General features: G+C 39.8%; 1 protein-coding gene across 6 annotated transcripts in view; it reads left to right on the forward strand.

Moving 5' to 3' along the window:
* LOC140997740 (AMP deaminase 2-like) overlaps nt 1-21,098 on the forward strand; it is a 34,892-nt gene that overhangs the window by 4,870 nt on the left and 8,924 nt on the right. For 4 of the 6 annotated variants that reach the window (XM_073467731.1, XM_073467732.1, XM_073467733.1 and 1 more), the window contains 3 exons: nt 18,469-18,599; nt 19,103-19,233; nt 19,824-19,892. In XM_073467731.1, coding sequence (XP_073323832.1) covers nt 18,469-18,599; nt 19,103-19,233; nt 19,824-19,892 — 331 coding nt within the window. The remainder of the gene's footprint in view (nt 1-18,468; nt 18,600-19,102; nt 19,234-19,823; nt 19,893-21,098) is intronic. The other 2 variants (XM_073467729.1, XM_073467730.1) reach the window with 2 other exon arrangements.

Genomic DNA, 21,098 nt, shown 5'->3' on the forward strand with positions numbered 1-21,098 from the left:
GGTTGAGTGTGTTTGAAGCTGTGACTGATTTTTTTATGTATCATTTAGCGTGCATGCTGCTTTGTGTGGAACTGTAATGCAATTCCCTACAAGTAATAGTTTAACTAAGCTAACTAACTAAGGCTGCAACTGACTGAGTTAATGTTTGGAAAAAAAAATAAATCAATTAATTGCACAATTAAATTAATTAAAAGCACATTAAATGTTTTCATAGCCAAAACAACAATTAAAAACAGAAAGAGCGTTCACTTTGTAATTGGTAAAAAAAGAAAACAATAATCTTGACTGCTCAGTAGCTGACCCTCAAAGTAAGAAATGTGTTTTTAGTACCACAGTTAATATATAAATAAATACATTATATCACAGTCAAACTTCAACACAGCGCAATATAGATGTCACTGTGTTTTTTGCTGTCAAACTGTGCATGCTGATGAAACAGCACAATATTTTACACTATAGAAAATGCCTTTTGGGGATATTTCACATACATAATGGTTGTGTTGGTATATGGTAGATATGCACTCTTAAAGACGTGCCCTTAAAGGGCCCCTTTGCTCTGGCTTCTCCTTATCTCATCAGCGTACGTTAGACAGAGCTGTCGTTGGACCCTCCCCAACTGTTTGCCCAAATTCTTATGATTTTTGTTTAGGGGAATACACAGTGTCCATGTGAAAAAAAGAAACATAATTATATCATATATTTTTGTTAATGCAGCTTAAGATTGGTGCATTTCTTCCTCCCTTTATACTTCAATTAGATTCCTTCATCAGCCTCCCAGATGAGATAACTAGGGATTGATCAATAGGTTTTCTTCAGGGCTGATACCTATACAGATTATTAGTAATCAAGGAAAGATAACCGATATTTGCTGTACAAATTAAAATCTTGCCGTCCAAATTTTGAATAGCTAGTGATGGACTGTCACTAAGTACAGTTTACTCAAGTACTGTAACTACTCTAACTTCTTTGAGGTACTTAACTTGAGTATTTCCATTTTCTGCTAATTAATACTGTGCTTCTAGTCCACTACATTTATCTGATTACTTTAGTTACTAGTTACTTTGCAGATTCAGCTTTTTCAGTGTTGATAAGCCATTACTTCTGATGTGTAACCAACCAGATAGTGTTGTGGGCGGGACATTGAGTGAGATCACAGAGTGGTGACTACAGACAGTAAACGATTGCTGCTGATAACCCATCAGAGCCACAAAAGCACATTTCAAATTCTTTTTTTTCCCCCATCGGCAATTGGACACAAAAAAAGACAGATACCGATAATCAGAAAAAATATCTGCCCTGATGATCACACAGGCTTATAATCGGTCTATCCCTAGCTGAACTTTGAGTCCTGAACGTTGCGTCCTGTTGCATCTATCTTTAGCTTGCTTTAGCGACAGTGACCTCTGGACTTTTAGATCAAAATTTGATGGATTGCAGCAAAGTTTGTGTCATAGAATGTAGAAAATGCAGTTTCACAGTTCCTACTTGATGATTTGGTTAAAGCTACTTTGGTTGACTTAAATTTATCACTGTTGTTAGTTGCAAAATTAATCTAAAAACTCAAATGCTGCTCTATGAATTAGATATAGTCATTGACATTGACATTTTGATTGGACTTTGTTAGCACTGGCCTGTATCTTACTAGCATATGGTGGTGTATTAATTAGTGTTAGAGTAGTGTCAATTCACAAGGTATGCGTAGGGGTTTCATTAACTTTTTAACGTGATGGGATACAGGCCAAATGATCGTAGCTCTATGATTAGCTTTGAAGTTGATGCTCACTGGTCTCTGTGGGGAGACCAGCACTTTATCTGTGAAGCAATTAAATGTTGATATTGATTTCATTTGAAGCTGCCTTCTCCGTGTGCCGTAGCAGAGCACAAACGCTGGGTGTATGGAGGGATGCAGCAGCAGATCTCAAGCAGTAGCTCATGTTGACTCACACTGTACCGTATTTGCTGAGGAAGCCTGTCTTTGCTGCAGTAATAAATAACTTAGAGGTCTCTCCATCCATGCAGTCATTTTTAAGTCCTCTCAATTAGCCGCCTGGCTGAGCCCCCCTGCACTCCCAGTCCACATGTAGGCCACCCATTCTAGTACCTCCATCTGACCACACCAGGCTGTTATCATTCTGGATGCCAAATTACTGCTGCATGCAGAAAAAAAATCTACTGTAGCTGCAGCTTGAGCAGCTGGTGTTTTATCCGTGTCATGAACTGAAGTCTTCAAGATTTCCTGTCACTTCTTCACCAGAAATAGCTTGGCATCACAGCAAATTTCTTTCAAGTCTCACGGAAGTCTATTTATTTATATATTTTCCTTTTTTAAACAAATTCTTGTCTCTTTCACTCCTACACATTTGAAGCAGCTCACTTATGTCAGTATTGGTGTTGATTTGCTGGTGGAAACATTGATTGCTCGGTCAGTTTTCTCATCTGCAGGAGTCTGTTTCTGCCTGCAGGCTGCTCTCTCCCACTGGACCTTTATCGCATCACATGAAACAGAATACGTAATGTACTAGCTTTGCAGCTATATATGACGTGATATATAGAGCCTATAAAAGTATCTGCCAGAGAGATGGAGGGGATTCCTCTCTCCAGCACTACTGACACTACCTTTTGTACCTTTCATCTGCAGGCTATGGGGTAGCCCAGCTTGTCAGATGAGTTTGTTGCAGCAGATTGTCTTTGTTTTTCTCAAAATGGGTTGTCAACTCATTCACATTTGCAAAGTACTGTGATCTCTGCCCCGTTACATGGATTTCCCATCGTGGATTTCTGTTTTCTGTATGGTACTGGATAATGTATAGAGAGTATAGAGGGTCTCTGGCATGTGCATTTCAGATGTGATTACAATTTGACTGACTCAGCCTGTCAGTTCCACATTCATTTGTATGCTTCCCACTCACTATACATCCTGCTCCATGCTGCAGTTGACTATTTGCTGTACTCCCTCCACTACTCCAGCCTCCCCTTGTTCTGGTTCATTATTAATCAGATATACTATTCCTGTCATGGCATGTCTCCTCTGCGGTTTTCTCTCTTAAATTCAAATATATTCTGTATCTCATGACTTGCTGAGTCATGTGGGCTCTGTTCTGTTACCCGCTGGGGGCTTTGTTACGCTCCTCACTGAATCTTTAGCACAATTACATCTTGTTACCCTATGGACTTTAACCTGCACAATCGGCAACCCCCGTCCCCACTCACCCATCTCACTCTGCCCCCACCTCCTGGCCCCGCAACAGACAGAAACATGTGACAAGCAAACACTGGGAGTCCCTGCCCAGGGCCCCATAACGTAACAATTGTGATTGTGGGCGTGAAGCTGTAGGTGTTACCTACTCCTGATGAAAAGGTGTCAGTTGTGATTTTTGTCTTCACTAGTGAGAGACGGAGCAGATCTCAGTGACACTGCATAGTTAAATGTATTATTTGTATTGTTAAACTGTAAAATTAAGAGCATTAAGGGGAACCATTGAACAATATTTGGAACTAAGAGCAACGACAAGGTATGGCTTTTGGCAATAATAACTTTTGTATCACCAAAAAGTCCATTACCTGTGTTTGAATCTGTCCTGTGTGGATAAATTGGGCTTTTATTTTGGTAAAGTTTGAAATATTGTATGAATATTTAGAACATGATCTGACAAACTGCTTCTTTACAATATGTTTTATTAACGCATGTAAAAGTACAGTTCTGCACTTTTCCATCTCACCACTAGAGGGAGTCACAAAAGTGTGTAAAGTCAGACCATCAGTTTTAAACAAGTGGCTGGTTGTCAGAGTCCGTGGTCTTTATTGCTGCTCTGCAGTCAGACATGACTGAGGACCAGTTTGCTCAGTGTTTGGGTGGAAAATTCCAGGGCTTTCTTCTGCTATGAATAGTTCAGTTGCTTCCCATGTAACAGAGGAAGTGTGTCAATTCTGGAAAAGGGATTTTGGAGGAACCAGTAACTAAGGCCTTGAAGGCAATAACGCCAACAGGTGGGCCTGTTGTTGCTGGGGTGAGCAGATAACCAGCAGAGCAACTATCTTGGCCCTGTTAATTGTCACCACAACAGAAACACACACACATGCACAGAGCAGCTGGACTCAACATTATGCCACTGGACATAGCATATCTCACTGCTAACACTCATGTGTTATGATGGGTTGTATTTCATCGCTGTGGTACAGTTAAGCTTTGGTCTGTCTCTGCTCTCAGCATGGCTCCTAATGAAGATGAACCAGCGTCAGCTGATGTTTTGGTCCCCGGCTGGCTTTTTATTGTCCTGTGACCTCAGCGAGTCAGTGATTCGCCCGTCTAACGATCTCCCAGCTCATAGACCTGCTTTGTTTAGGAATACACACGTGTGCCTCCACACTGATGCAGTGTAAAAAGATGCAACAGAAGGAGAACACCCAAATTGTTTCTCTACAAACACTCACTTATTACACAGTTTGCTTATGAGACTTGCATAATAAACACCATAAACCACACATTGTTGGCAGAGGGTGAGATGCTGGCTCCACAGTTGGTCGACACTGATCTCGTCAGATAGTCTGATAAACCCCTCTGCAATTTGCAATTTTTAAACTGTTCAACATATTTTGATATCAGCTGATATCAAGGAGCAAATTCTTCCTTTTGTGGTGTTCCCTTCCTACAGTGCATTCCTGTGCACATCAGAGCATTTTATGTGTTCCATTGTGAAAAAATTGAGCTTTCCTTATAAAGCCGTATGCTGGCCCTACGCAAGAGGATATTGGGCAGAATTTGGGTCCATTTCCTCCCTCCAGACAATCGCAGGGGTGTTCCTGACTCAAGGCTGGTCTGAACAGATTATCTGTCCAAATGATTCTGTAAAAATAGTGAACAATTCACTATGTTTTTACTTTGCGAAGACTTAATTAGCGATACGATTATCAAATGTTATTTGCATAATAGTGAATATGCAACTATGTCACTAAAAGCTCACACATTGTGTTGAAAGAGCCTGAACTTTGATTTCACCTTAAAACATCACTCCACCAAACAAGCAAGACACTAAATCAAAGCAAGAATGGTGAGTCTCAGCATCCCAAAGTACAGATAGCAGTCAAAAGTTGTGTGCTTTTACATGTGAGTCTGTATTGAAGCACATGTGTTATCAGAAGCCCCCTCTCTCAGGCATGTCACTGAAGTCTTTTTATTGCCTCTGGCTCTTATCCCTGACACACCTTTGGTCTCAGGAATGGGATTTTAACCTCTTGATGTCCAGGAAGTGCTAAGCACTGTGTGCTACATGTCGACAGTGTCAAGTGACACAGTGCTCCTCTCTGCTATATTCAGATATGGTGAGAGCTGCACTGACAGAAGTGGCAAGAGGTTTTGTGCGCGGACAAGTCTCTGGATAATCACGTAGGATTGGAGTGTGTGGCTATCATGTATGTGTGTGTGTGTATGGGGGTATACAGTGTATTTGTGTGTGATGGGCTGCAGGGAGGATTTATTGTTTTGAGAACTTTCCTGATGCAGATGCTGGGAAGCCATGAGTATTTGTTTGGAATGTTTGTCCTGTTTTATTCACGTGGGAATTTTTGTGCAGGATTAGAGATTAGGTGTGCTTGACAACAGCCTTAACAATAATGCCAGCTCATGGTTCTTCTGGGAGAAAGGGAGTGAAAATGCTGCATGGCTACTCCCCTGTGCTGTTGATTAGTCTCCTGGGAAAAAGATATGCTAAAGACAACAGAGCTAATAGCAGAAAATGTCAAACTGGGGTTGAAACTAACACCAAACCTCTGACTGCTTTAAAAAAATGTAATTTTAAGTAAAAAAGTAGACCTTGTCTATATTAAAACTGACACCAGCCTGTAGCTGTCTTTTGGCAGGGAACTTTTCAGCCTGCTCTGGTTTTATAGTTTGAAGTCATCAACACATACTGCCATATTAACATTTAAGCTCAGAACAGAAAGTGGAAAAAAAAAAAAAAGATTTGCCTCAAGCTTGTACAAGTTCACAGAAATGTAATGCATGAGAAATCTCCACAAGCACTTCAGGATAGGTCACAGGTAAAATAAATCTTCAACACTTCAGGTGGCTGTAACCAGTAAGGGTGGCAGTAGTATTCATCTTAAAATGGCCTGTTACCTTCGACTAAACCCCCTTAAACACCTCTCTGTTAACAGTTTCCTTTATAACTTTCTAAATCTGAATCTCGCTCATTGTTACGTGAAAATCAACTTAAATTACAGTCATAGTGTTTCCGCTCCTTTAGTTTAGGCCATTTGAAATGCAAGACGATGTCCAGAAAGATTTTATTGTGAGATAACATGTTTTAAACACACAGTATATATGTTTACAATTCTACACAGACACAGTTTAAATTATCATCACTATATGTTTTCAAAAACAAATCACATTACAGCCTGCTTTGATTACGGATGGGAATACATAAGATTTTATTGATACAATTGCCCTTATTGATTCTGCTTATTGGTACAATTCTGTCTCATTATCTTACTGATTCCTGGTCAATCTTAGTTGAACTAGCTGTAGCCTGAAAGCTAGCTGTACCAGCTAGATGTCTGTCGTCATCTAAAATGGATGAAATGAGCAAATATTTGTATGGCTTTTGTTTTCATTTAGGTTAGCTTAGTCAAGAAGAAATGTGCCAAGTTTGCTTGCGTGGCGCTGATGTAATTATTCTTCCAACAGTGTAGATGCATGGGTTTAAAGTCATTGTTTTGCAATATGCAACTGCCAGAAAAACACATCGGCACCAATAAAAGGAATAGATAAGCTCGGAGGCATAAGATGCCAATCAAGACAAATTTTTTAATGGTTTTCAAAGGTTCTGGTTCTCAATTCCCATCCCTAGGTTAGAGGCTGGAGCTGACTTTGCAGCAACAGCTGCTGTTGATTGACTTGCTGTCTGAAATGCTGCACAACCTTTGATCAAAGCAGGGCAAAAAATGATGCACACCTTAATGTAGAAAACTGTTCTAGGTTAGTTATTATTTTTTTCCATGGTGCCAGGATCTACAAACCATTGTCATTTTAAGCTTTGTACTCAAAATGTACACCGCAAGCTTTAATGGAATGAGCACTTGTTTCTTTGATTCAACAAAGTCATGACTGCTGTTTTCAATTTCAATTATTATTCATCATATTTTGTGTTCATCCTTAATCTAAGATCTATCACATTTAAATCCACTCACTGATTAAATTTTGAGATTAATAAAAAGGTGCAAAACATGTATGTAACACTGTGATCCTACCCTCTCACTGAAGTTACATAGAGCAGAAACAAGTGATAGGGGGGCAAAGTGGCTGAGCCAGAAGCCCCATTCACACAGCCCTTTCAGTGCGGGAATAATGAAAGGTTAATGCGGAGTCTCTGTGTGAAAAGGGCTAGAGACACCATTCACCCTATTACAAGACACTGTACCATCAAATTGATTTTGAAGCTGTTATGTAAGGTCAAAAGGTTACATAATGTTGCTTTAAGCAACAACCTGCCAATAGATTGTTGATTTGCTGTGGTTTAGTTAGGCCTCTGCTCAACTATAAAAGTACCCCCCCCCCCCACACTTTCCACAGACAGGATGTGGAAACCTCAATGACCAACACATGTTGGGTCCATCATGCAATAGGCTTCACATTCAGAGCAGCGACTGTATTGTGTATCTAGGTCAACTTTTTTTCAAAAACTGTGGGTGGTGGGTCGTGTTGATTGTGATCTATGATATTTCAAGATGTTTCTTCTGTCGTTAAAACTCATTAAAATCTTGTTTTAACTTTGTGCTCTAGAATAAACAACTAGAAATGCATCTCAGTTCATGAGTTGATTCCAGAGACCAATGTCTTGTTTTAGCCTAAAGGCTTTTGCCATTTTGCTCTCAAACTAGTTTACCACGCAATACTGAGTACTCAAAAAGGTGAAAAACAAACTCTCACTCTAGAGTCAGACAAGTAGGGGAACATGGTAATCATACTGTCCTCTGAGTGTTGTTGGCTTGTCTTTAGTTGCAGCTGGGTCATTTGTATGTGATGGCATTGCACAAAAATGAGGATCTGTCCAGAATTCAGTACCTGGTGTGGTTTGTGTCTGCCCTTTGTGTGTTTTTCATGCTGATGTTTGTGTGTGTCTCTCTGTGCCTATATTTGTTCAGCCATCATCTGGAAAATTCCACGATGATCCTTTAAAAAGTCACTAAAAATGGAACTTAAATAGAGGCCTGTCAAATTTCTTATACACTGTGAAATACAGCAAATAGGCCTTTCTTGTGCGATACAGCACTCATGTGAAGTACGAGGGAAATAGCCACCCATGGCATCATGTGATTCGGTGGAGACGGAAACATGGCATGCAGTGTGTAAATGAGGTTGGTCATTCAGTACACCCATATATCTGTATGTGCTCTGTCATATGAATATTGACCTCACACTTCAGACACTGAATTCAAACATCTGACAGTCACATGAAAATAATTTAAATCATAAAATTGTTTAACTTAAAGTCGTTTTTCATTTCCAGCATGGTAAAATTGGCTTGCAGCATGGATAAACTGACGCATCAGCACAGACTGTTCAACAGCAAGCACGTTAAAAGACATCAATTAGAGTGATTAGCACACAGTATCAGTAAAGGATTAAGTCACAGAAATAAGCCGATTAAAACAGATAAAATGAATATAAAAGAATGACATACTAAGAAAATGACAAGCAAAGGACCATATTACAGTGCTCCAGTGTTGTTAACTGCATATCAGCCACACAAACTGAAGTAGTGTAAATTAAGTGATTCTATTACAGTAATATAATAAGAAGGAATCTATCTATTGATCTAAGTGCAAATTAAACATGTCTTTAATGGTATTCATACCACTTTAAAGGTTTGCGGTCATGATGGAAGCAGAGCGTTCATGAATAAGAGGAGGGAGGTGAGGAGAAGAAGTGGGAGTGGCCAGAGATGCAGGGCCTCCTCCATTTTACTGCACAATAGAGGCTGAAGTGGTTTCACCCGGTCCCTCCCCTGTTTTGCCACGTGGTATGTTCCAACCCAGTATTTAAATCCGGGAGCTTGGAGGCTGTGTTGTTCATGTACTGAAAACCGGTGTAATCCAGGAAGCAGCTGAGAGACAGAGGCAGAGAGAGAGAGAGAGAGGGGGAGAGAATCAGAGGAAAGAGGGGAAAAAAAAAACTGCTTTGCCAGCACACTGGAGGTGGCGACAGTTACAAGAGGGGAAAGAAAGGAAAGGGAAAAAGAGGGGGGAACTGTGTGATCCTGGTGTTAGAGCAGCTTGTGTTTAGGAGAGAGGGTATCTTGTGTCCCTCTCCTCTCTCTTTGCTGTCATTCTCTCTCTTCCTCTGTGCTGGCGGGGGAGGGTGCATCGAGCCGTCCCAGGCCTAGTTACATGTCCCAGCATCCCGCAGGAGCTCAGACAAGGCCACTGCGACCGTTACGGAGACTGTGAGAACAGGACAAGGCAGGGAGACAGAGGTACTGTAACCCATGCTGAGTAATGATGAACAACACCATACTATATATACTGTAGAGCCTGTTAATGCGACTACTGTGTTACTAGAAGTTTAAGCCGCAGTTGTGTGTGATGCATGGTGTAGAAATACTGCACAAGCAAGCCTATAGTGACAGATGAGGAGCTAATAAACACAGTTGCTGTTGTGTACTGGAATAAGCTGACAGCATGCAAAAGACAGTGAGAGGAAATCTAAAAATGAGAAGGGGGGGATCTTTTGGGGGAATCATAAGCAGATGGGAGAGAAAAATATGTCATCCATTTGTTCTGTTGCTTCGATGCTGATATTTGGACAGCTTGATATGTTCCATAGTTCGCTGCAGAGTTTGGCTGTTGCAGTGAGTAAACATCTGGGGCATCTATTCCCTGCTGCTGTTTGCCACAGTCCTGTATGATGCAGTGATATTACCCAGTGGATTAATCAGTGCTACGGAAAACAAAACATATACAGTGCATGGCACAAGTTTTGTAAATGAATCAAGAAGGATGTTGCAGCAAAGTTTCAATTGCTGAAACAGTGCCACTGAAAAAAGAAAATGATTATCTTAATCAGTGCTGGGTTGCACCAGCTATGTTTAGGTTCAAATGTATGTCTAGTTTAGCCTGTCAACCTGTATGCACTTTGCGTAGCAGTTACACATTTTGACATAAAAATACGCTGGTACGTTTTGTCTTAAGTGTGCAAAAAGCTGAAAAGCACCTTATGAATTTGACCAACTGTGCAGCAGTATTCATGTCTAAAAGCAAGATGCAGTAGCTATACGCCAATTAGCCTGTAGCCTGCCAAAAACCAAATGAAGAAGAAGAGTTAGACCAATAGCGCTGGATTTGTTCCTTGCCTTCACCCGCCTACGAAACAATTATTTAAGTCGGAATGATTGACAAAATGCGAAATGTCATTTCAAGAGACTAGCTTCGATCCACAGCAACGCTCTTGACCATGATTTATCCTAAATGGAACTTGCCTATCCTCCTCAGCCATTAGTATGATACCTGCAAGCAGTAAATCACGTCAGCAGAGGGAGGAGGACAGAGGACAGGAGGGATGACTAAAGGCTCTGACATTCTTTACTGTACGATACTGTTAATGACTGATGCTGACCCTTTGCATGTCTGATGATGATTGCTACTCTAGACATTATATTTAGTTATATTTAATATATAGATATACTCCAATTATTTATTAATGAAAAAGAACAGATAAGAAATTACACTTTTGGCTGCGCATGCACAGAATTTTTCCTGCAAAGGTTGGCAGTTATGCTAGTTACAATGTTATTTCTAACTTTATAACATGTAACATTATACACTAAAACATTATAAGGGTTGTACCAACTGAAATTACATTCATAGGCACAGGTTAAATGTTCCAACAGCCCGTAGCACATTATCATTTTTTTCCCTTAGTCTACTGTCAGACATGGACAAATCCCTTGAACAGTACACAAACTAACATCACAATAACATTATACATCTAGCAAAGCTGGTAACTTCACCAAATTTGACATCAGACACTAACATTGTGGGGTTGGCAAGCAAATATATAGAGTTAGATAACTTTTTAATTAACAACTGCTAATTAACAGTTTTCCATTGCCATCATGCTTTGTACTAAGTTACATACCTTTTTGTTGTTGTTTGTTGATTAACGTGAGCTACTTTTAGCAGTTAGCCTCCTCGCTATTGCATAGCAAAGTGTTTAAAGACCCTGGGCACAAGAGACAACACAGTAAGAAACACTGGATTAAGAATAGAGCTGTTCACTGATTGGCCACAGGAAGTGAAAAAGTCATTTTGTGCAACGATATTTTGGTGAGTTTTGGCTTTACGCCAGTGTAGTTAAGATGAACACTGTACACCTCAGGCAGAACTGCTGGGGTCTTTTAGAAGCCCACCTGAACATGCTGACCTTCCTGATGTTTATGTGGGCAGTGTTTTGTGAGAACAGCTGACATCTGTTTTGTATGCTGGTGTATGTGATGGCTTATCTGTCTCCTCTTAAAGGCTGTTTATGTTACAGAAAGCTACGGAGTAGGAGTAAAGGTAAATCTCTCTTACCACAGCACTGAGAATGAGCCTGTTGTTTTTTATGCATGCATGGAAATGTGTTTCTGTCTCTCCAGCAGGCCTCAATTAAGTTATTTTTGAAAGAAAATGATGCCCCAGCTGTTTACAAAGTGAATTTGCAGGCGATAGTTTTTTGCTGGCATATTTCATCACCCATGTTTGTTCTGTTGCACTCAGCCCGCTGAGTACTGATAAACATATTTTCGAGACGTAGACCCGAAGTAGAGGTTTATTCTCATCTGTGGTTGCTTAGGAACATCTGAGGCGTGTGTCATCACTCTTCCTCTCAGGGAATAACGTAAAATCCGTGAAGAAAAACAAATGTTTCAAAACACTGGAGCCACAATTGGAGTAGATCAAAACACTTTGGGACACTTTACACAAACACACACACACACACACACACACACTAGCATAGTTTTTATGCCATCAACAGTTTCTCTCATTCTGAGAGGTCATAATGGGCATTGCTGTTGCGTGACATCCCTGGCTAGCCATGACTTCTAGCCGAGTTACAGTCGACAGGCTCCCTTGTCTTTGAATTAGACCAATTTAATATCACTACAAATGTAGGTTGACAGTCTGAATTTAATTGATTATTCTCAATGATTATTCTCGTTGTTTCATCATGGTACACACAAGCTGATTGTGTTGGAGTTTGCATGTCTGAATAATACATGTACAAACATATGGTCATCTGTGCAACAATAAGTAGGGCTGGGCATTACTTCCGTAGAAGTATTATATTGTGAGGACATGATCATTATATTGTTGTTCTACAAATTTCTGTTGGTGAAGAAAATAATCTAGAGAAAACTGTAATTATTATGTGTTCAAATTATTTGCTGAAGATTTACTTTTGACGCATGAAATCTGGTGTAATGTAATGTCTACAAGTGGAACTGAATTTGAACATTACCTGATTATTTTATGTTTATACATTTGTGACACTGAGATATTGATTTCAGAAAGCGTTTTAATCTTGTGATAATAATGCCATACTTTCCACCATGTCCCGTTTTTGTAAATGTGATCAAAGTATTTAAGATGATTATTTATTTTTCCTGAGGATCATGTGGGGGTCACTGGGCTACCTCTCGTGGCAGGGAAAAAGCTATATTTACTTTTAATGACATTATTATTAATGGGTCTGCTACTACTATGGATCCATTCAAATGTCATCATTTGCAGTTCAAAAGAGAGTTTGCTGCAATTGGACGGCTATAGTCACATTTCTGAATTCATGGAGTTAATTCAGAGTGTGCTTTAAAAAATTTAAACAAGAACAGAGAGGAGAAACAAGCACAGTTTGCTTTGCACAGTAGTTAATTTACTGCAGCTGTACTCATTTTTGCATTACCTGATAAACAGGTAATGCAAAAAAAATGACGCCTGTAAGAGTTGGCCCCTTGCCACGGTGGCACTGAGTCAACAAAAATCCAGCCCCCGAGCTGTTACAGTTTTTAGATTAGAACCATCAATTATCTACACTCTTTTTTTTTTAACATGCCAGACCATGATGATAAAGGGAATTGCACATTGTAAGGTTACATGTGAGTACATTTTATGTAAATGTATATTTTTCCCTTTATTTAATTGAGACATGAACTGGTTTAACCATCCATCACATGCTATTGGCTCCACTGTTATGTTAGGGCAAAGAGCACTACAACATGTGACTTTAAGATGCACTGTGCCTGATGATATGAGGCAGGGCAAGCCCAAATGTAGTCCCCGAAATGCCAGTTTCCTTGGGTGTTGTTATTGTGCTGAAAACTGTGTCTTTGACATTTCACTGAGAATAGCTGCCTAACAACATGGTCTGTTTTCAGCACAATGTTGTGCAATAATTTGGAGATTTAATCAGTAGCATACTCAATTTATTTGACAGATGTGCTAATCAGTTACACTGGCATAAACTGACTCTACAAGTAGAGGAAGTGCTGCTACAATGGTAGCTAAATCTAATTAATTCTCTGGATATCTGAATGTTCATCATCACAGTAGATGGCTCAGCCAGTAGGCCTGATGGGCATGTTTTGGTAACAATGTGGGGCTTTTAGGACTTGTTGCATACAAAACGTTTGAAGAAAAAGATTGAAAAGATAATAAAAGTTGGAGTGTTGTGTTTGATCACTTCAGAATATGAACTGGAATGGCCAAAATGAGTCTGCTGCAACTTTTGGCCCATAGGACAGTGAGAATGAGAGAGGCTGGATGGAGCATATTGATCCTCATAGAGCGGAGGCAGCTCCACAGATTCCTGATGACTCTCGGTGGTGGGGTTTAAATGAACAGGTAGGTGGTGTGTGTGGGTGGTGTGCAGACTCGGGTCCCAGGGATGTGAGAGGGAGCTGACATGGAGAGCTTTGTCAATATCATTCTCTGGGCTGACAAATTAACTCACAATGGCAGCATGAATATAGAAGAGCATTTCATTCTGAAATAGATGAGACACACTTGCACAGTAAACAGCGTGTTTGAGGCGAGGCTAGATTTTTTGGCCAGCCTGTGTGCCAAAATGTATTCTCATGTGATCTGCACAGTGGTTTGAAACAAAACAAACAAAAGTTTTTTATGTCAGGCAGTCAGGGATTTACAGAAACACTATTGCAAAAAGGAAATGAAGAAATGTTGATCCACACTCTCTTTCACAATTGAGTCACAAAGAGTAAATTTGTCTCAAGGAAAAAACCTCAAGTGCTTTCTATAGTTGGACGCCATCATGTCTCAGACGTCAAACACATTTGTATTTATTGTTCAAAAAAATTATAGATAACATTGTCAAGACAGATTGACAGTGTTTTCATTTATCAGTCTCGTTGCTTTTTAGAGAGATTTTTTTTTAAATTAACTATGAACTAAATGAATCACTCGGGCCTTTATGACTAATTCAAGTCTTTCATGAAGTTTTCCATCATGAACTTTCCTCTGTTGTAGTTTTAATGGTTGGCTCTTGGCTGTGTTTTTGTTGTCTTTGCACGTCAGTAATTTTTGAAAGTGGTGTCACAGTGCAGAACAGAATATGAGTCAAAACTTTGACTCTTCTGCTTTCCATTACTTTATAACATTTTAGTCTGCAGAGTAGAGCCCGACCAATACATTAGTTGGCCGATATTATCTGCCGATAGTGGCCTCTCACAGATATATCGGTATTGGCGTATATGTCATTTTAGACAATAGAGTTGATTCTTAATCTGTAGAATATCCTGCCTCCATGACATGTCTTTGTCACAAGCTATTTTATCACCATATTTTAGGGATCAGTGTAAATGTGTGTATCAGTCAGTCACTAATATCGGAAACAGCAGTGGCACCAAAAAGCAAGGCATCGGTCGGGCTTTACTGCAGAGTTTCTCCCAGTTTTGTTGTGTTTACTTGTGTAGATTTATGTAAAAGGATTGTCCTCCCTACTACTGTGATGTCACAGAGATAAATAGAGTTTGTGGGTGCCGGATTAAGAGTTATCTGTGGTGGAAAGGCAGGAGGATTACATGGATACTACAATGGGGATGACTCTGTTTGTGTGTGTGTTCGTTTGTGTCTTTATACTTGAAGTCCTCTGATTGTCCATGAGATAATGGACATGTCCTTATAGTCACACACGTGTGCACTCTGCATATGATTTGATAAGCTGTCAGGCAGCTATGACAAAGATATGGCAGGGGGAATTTAGACACATTGTCATTCTGTAGTTTGTCCACAAGAGAAAAAAGTTTTAGGGATGCACCGATTTAAGATGACATGTACTGATAGCTGTCGGCGATGTTTATTTGATGTGCCACATCAAATTTGCACCAGCACATTCATGAGCTTCGGGCTCGTGACATCCCTGCCCTCAATTTGTCCATGTCCATGTAAGTACTGAAAATTCCTGTCATTGGGTATGTAGGTGTGTAGTGGGCTAAAGGGCTTTTGAAGCAGTTGCTGTTGTTAGAAAATGATACTTTTTCATGTGAAAGGTTATATTGAAGTTTTTTTTTTTAATAAATTTGTGAGATCGAATTTGTGCTCTTTAAAAGACAGTGTAATGAAGGGAACAGTTTTTTGTTGTTTCCTTTGTACAGAAGGGGAATAAATAACAACAAACAAAATGAACAACCACAAAATAACATTGGAATCTGCTGTAGGCACACAATCGGTACTTCTCTAATGGGTTTATTTTTCAGTGGTCATATGGTTCACTTAGTACAGTAAATATTGCAATCAGAAATCTTTAAAAATCTCATTTTTGGAACCCTTATGAATTTCTTTTTTTATGTTTAATGTTTTAAAACTCTTATATTGATATCTGCTTCAAAAATCCAGTCTTGGTCAGGCTCTATTAATTACCTCTACGAAGGAGGTTGTGTTTTCACCCGCGTCTGTTTCTTTGTTAGTTTGTCAGCACTATCACACGAAAACGAATGAGCCCAGAATAGACCCCATGGACTTTAAGTGTGGAACCGGATAAAGAGAAGGAGCCAGGATTTTTTCTCTCACTTTGTTTAAAGCGTTATTCAACATTTTTAGTGATTTTAATTACATCAGAGATCTTGATGAAGATCTTGATGAAAAAAATGTTGTGTATTTAGGTGGCTGGTATATATGAGTGAGTACAATTTGACGCAGATCCTAGATGTGGTGATACAGGGCTATTGAGTTTGATATTGGATTAAGCTTGATTGAATTAAAGGCGACTGCTGGGCCTTGGAGTAGGTATACACTCTACTGAGTAGCATTTTGGTATGCATGTATGTTCAGGCATTGTTTTTATGTCCTTGTCACATCCTTTAAAACTTCTGTGCGCTATTGAAATGTTTCCCAGTGTCATGCCAGTGTTCATACCCTGTGGAGAGTTACCCTCTGTTCTTTCCTTACTCTAGAGCATTGGAGGCAGACAGCAGATGGCAGAGACTAATTGTCAAAGACCAGACACAGCACCAATAATGGCAACAATTTTAGAGGCGAGTGAGCACACCACTCCCAAAGCCATAGACTTATTATGAGTGACTGAATTACTGCGTGTGCACAGAGCTCTGTTACTCTTTAAATTACTGGTCTCTTTTGACTTAAACACATGGCTTCTTTAGAAAGTACTCAAGAATCAGTAAAGTGATGCTCCTCAGTGTACCTCACACAAAGACATTTTGTTCCGTTAGTAGTTAAACCTCTTTTGTGTTTGGTTTAGTCTGGAGTGGAGCTGGCGTCATCTGTTTCCAGCAGGTCTGGGGTGGGGAAGGCCCCTCTGTGTCATTCTCAGGTGTGTGTATGCACAACTGAGTGTGTACATGTGAGTTGGGGTAATTCTTTTTCAAGTGTGTGCATGCCCATGTGGGATTGAAGTGACACACTATCTGCTGTTACAGCTGTCTTTGCTTAAGCCAGCTTCTGTTCTTGGACACATTACAAGGGTTTCCATGCTCTGTCCCAGATTGCAGCCACGGCCACTGTCACCAGAGCTTCAGAGGTAATCATGGTCATGTGCATGTGTTTATTTTTTGGCCAACTGTGTAGTATTTGCAACTGATGTCTTGAAATGTTTTTCTGCAGTTGAAGGAAGGAAACAAAGGAAGTTGTCGGCCACAGATTTCTCAATCTTGTCAACACTGTTTTACTCTGAATAGCCTGTCTTTATTTGAGGTTTTTACTTGTTTGATTTTTTAGTTTCTCATAAAATAAAGTGGTAAGAACAGTTGTTCGTATTAGCAGTTTGTCTAAAAACTATAGCTTTAACTAAATAAATGTTGCTCTGATATTAGTTAAAAGGATCGCATGAGTCTAAGCTGTCGTGTCATAGTCTTCCCCACTCAAACCACCACTCGCTGCAATCCTTGGTCAACCAGTTGTAAATTGTTTTCTATTCCTGTCTAGCTCGCTTTGTCTGTTTTTACATATCTGTCTGCCTCTGCTGTCAACAGACTGTGAAATGAAGAATAATTGTAGAGGGATTTAAATCATCACTATTGAATTAGCTGTGTGCTGCAAAGCACCCAGATGGTCCATGTGTATCTGAACCCCGATGAGTTCTGCAACTCACGGCACATGATGTTGTCTGCAGTCAAGAAGCCATGTTGTATGTGTGTTGGTGTGTTTAAAGAGAGAAATCTTATGGATTGTAAATCCTTTGCTGTCATAGCTGTTTTAATAGTAAACATTGACATTGTAAACTACAGGCACACGCATAGTATTTTCTTGTGTTATTGGTAAAATTCATATGGCTCTTTTCCACAGACACTAAGGTTCATACATTAGTGGAATAATTTCTAGAATTCATTGGTCAGCTGAGGGTACTGCCGCTTTCATCTCATTCAACAGCATTTTACTCGAGCATATGTATCTGTGTGACATACCAAGAAAAAAGATAAATATAGTTTTCATGTTGCAAAGTTACTTTGCAGAAAAGAGACTTAATTGTTGAATCTGATCTTCCCTATGCAACACTTAAAGGATGAGTGGCAGACTTAAAGATAGAAGCAGGAAACCATGTAACTATCTCTGACCAAAGGAAACCTACTTAAAATGTATGCTATTCAGTTGACAGTGTAGAACTATATGTTGCTTTCCAGAAAATGTACTCACTGCTCAAGTTTCTTTATAGATCTCAAAGAGTTAAAATTCGTTTTAATGACTATGTGTCTGGTCTTTTCCTTTTATTACGGGCATTTTATATGTTTAACTGCTCTGCTTTCTGGCTTTTCAGCCTGTTGCTGGTTTCTGGCTGTTTTATGTCGGAAAGTTTATTTGTTTGTGTAATCGCACTCAAAGGCTCAGTTTTTACAGTGTGTTAGTTGTTAATTTTAATCTCCTTCTCTGCCCTAATGGGACCAAAAAGAAAACAGTGTAATGAATAATTTTTGATTTTATGGCACCATGTGTTTCTATCACATACTGTAACTCTGTCTGTGTCTACAGACTTGTGTGGTGCATCCGTCCCCAAGCCCCTCAAGCCTCAGAGATCCCTTCCAGGGACGCCGGTTTCTATCACACAATACCCAATCGACCTGCGGACATCAATGGAAGAAAAGTACAAAGAGATTGCTGAGGTAAAAATTCAAAGCCACACAGATAATGTTGCCATACAGTAAACTCACAGAAACTCTATGATTCATGATTACTTTAGATCTGGTGTACTGTTGATTAGCACCCATGCACCACCAGTTTTTTAGTTTTTTTAAATTAGCAGTTTATGGGCAAGTTTGAAAATCTTGATATCTTAAACAGTTAACTAATTAATGACTGTACAGTATATTGTTTTGGTGGCTTTTGCCTGAAGAATAATGTCAGCTTCAAAGTCCCCAAGTAATACTAAACTGCCTGCCCATAAAAATCAAGACTGATACCTTAGATATTAGCTAAAAAGATTTGAAACTATGCCACAAGTTCATCAAAGTTTCATATTTTGAATCAGAACTTGCTCTGGCTTTATTTGAAGGTAAATGTAACAGGTGGTCTAGTGTGAGCCTGCCATAAGTTCATAGTTGCATGGAAATTGACCTGTTTGCCTGTTTTATGACACCATAAATAGACTAACTCATGTTTGCACCAGGAGCTGTTCTCACGCAGCATGGCAGAGAGCGAGATGCGAAGTGCTCCATACGAGTTCCCGGAGGACAGTCCCATCGAACAGCTCGAAGAGCGACGGCACCGCCTAGAGAGGCAGATCAGCCAGGACATTAAGTGAGGAAATGCAAACGCAGCACGCACACACACAGCCAGTCAAATACACTCTCTACATGGCCTCTGACAGATGTAGCTTCCCCCTGCCCCCGCCTTGTACACACAGTCTTTCTTGCACCCATGCACACACGCTTATCAGCTTCCAACATGCCAGTTTGTGGGCTAACTAACTAGCAATCAGCTATGTGGGCTTGCCAGCAGTTGGCCAGCTATTCCATCTTCTTCTACACACACTTTTATAAGGAGGCGGGCTCTGTCTCGGTTGTTATCTGCACCACTAAGCTGATCGTTTGGGTGGTTATCTCACTCAAACCTGCAATCTGCTGTATACCAATCAGGGTGTACCACTACTAACTGATGATATTTTTCTGTTTGTGTCAATCTCCTTGATCACATACATGCTTTGTGTGTATGTGTATGTGTGTGAGAGAGGGTGCTTGTTTGAGTGTGTGCTTATGTGTGCTCTTGTGCGCATATTTGGTCTCTCTCCTATTCTGTGCTTAATTTCTTCTCACTACCTCTGATGCCCATCTGCCCCCCTTCCCCTGCCTTGCCCACACTTGTCCTGCGTTGCTGCATATCACCCCAAGGCTTGAGCCAGAGATCTTGCTCCGCGCCAAACAGGACTTCATGAAAATCGACAGTGCTCCAGACCTAGAGTGAGTCAGAACTACTCCAGTATGTTTGTTCTATGTGGTGATGTTCTCTTTGGTCGTTTCTTTTCTTTCAATTCATTTCCGTTTTTCTTCCTTTATTTCTTCCATTTAACTGAATATTGTAGCGCGTATTGATACGAGATACTTATCAATGTGTAGTCTGCAGTATTTAGGAACCCAAGAGTTTATTGTAAGTACTTTTCTCCAGAACCACTTTCAGAGATTATCAGCGTATGGAGATTAACCTCATCTTCCCCCTGCTGGCCACTTGGTAGACGTGCAATGTACAAATGGTTACCTTGTTCTTTTGCTAATTCTCTATCTAAAAGCAATAAGTCTCGTTAAGTGTGAATGTCTTAAGTCTGGGACGGCATATTCTATTGATCTTGATTTGAATTAACTGAGATATGAACTCTGGTGTTTTCTTGGTAATGAAACTTATTATATTACGGTTCTGGTCACTGGGCAGCTCTGCAGGTTAAGTATTAAAGTTTCGAATATAGATACATTGACATTAAACATACCATTTAGCTTTTTCCCTATGTGTACAGTGGGTATGAGAAGTATTCATATTTATTCTCTTTTTGTTGACCTTTTTCAAAATGAATTTACTTTGAAAAGTTTTAGAGATGATTGCAAATGTCTTGAATTTAACACAAATACCTTTAGATATGTTGCCAGACCCTTTGCAGAGGCATTTCTAATTGAGTGGGATGCATCTTCTGTAAGTAATTCCTGAGATGTTTCCACAACTTGATTTAAGAGGATCGCATGAGGCAGTTTCAGTCAATAGAGTCAGAGTTTCACTGTGTTTGTCAGGACAAAAAACAAGCTGTGAATTACTTGTAGACTTGTGTTTGAGATATGCACCTTAAAAGGCATGCAAAGTTCACAGGAACACTGCTAGCTTCATTATTGTGATGTTTGGCTCTCAAAGACACCAAGAACTGAACCACAGCAATCCTCTGGAAAGAAGATTGCTGGTCACTTATGTTCCTAAAATTATCTGCAGTACACAAACTGTTAAACATAATATGTGCAAAGCTGTAATATCCAAGAAGACTGAAAGTTCCAATGACAATTGACAATCTTTCTATGAAGTACTAAATAAGGGTCTAAACGTGACTGTAAATAAATAAAAGATAATTGTGTGTGTGTAAAACAAAATCTCCTTGTTTATGGAGTTTTGTGTGTTGGAGTCCGAATACT

Source organism: Pagrus major, chromosome 6 (genome assembly GCF_040436345.1).
Source record: "Pagrus major chromosome 6, Pma_NU_1.0".
Taxonomy (NCBI): domain Eukaryota; kingdom Metazoa; phylum Chordata; class Actinopteri; order Spariformes; family Sparidae; genus Pagrus; species Pagrus major.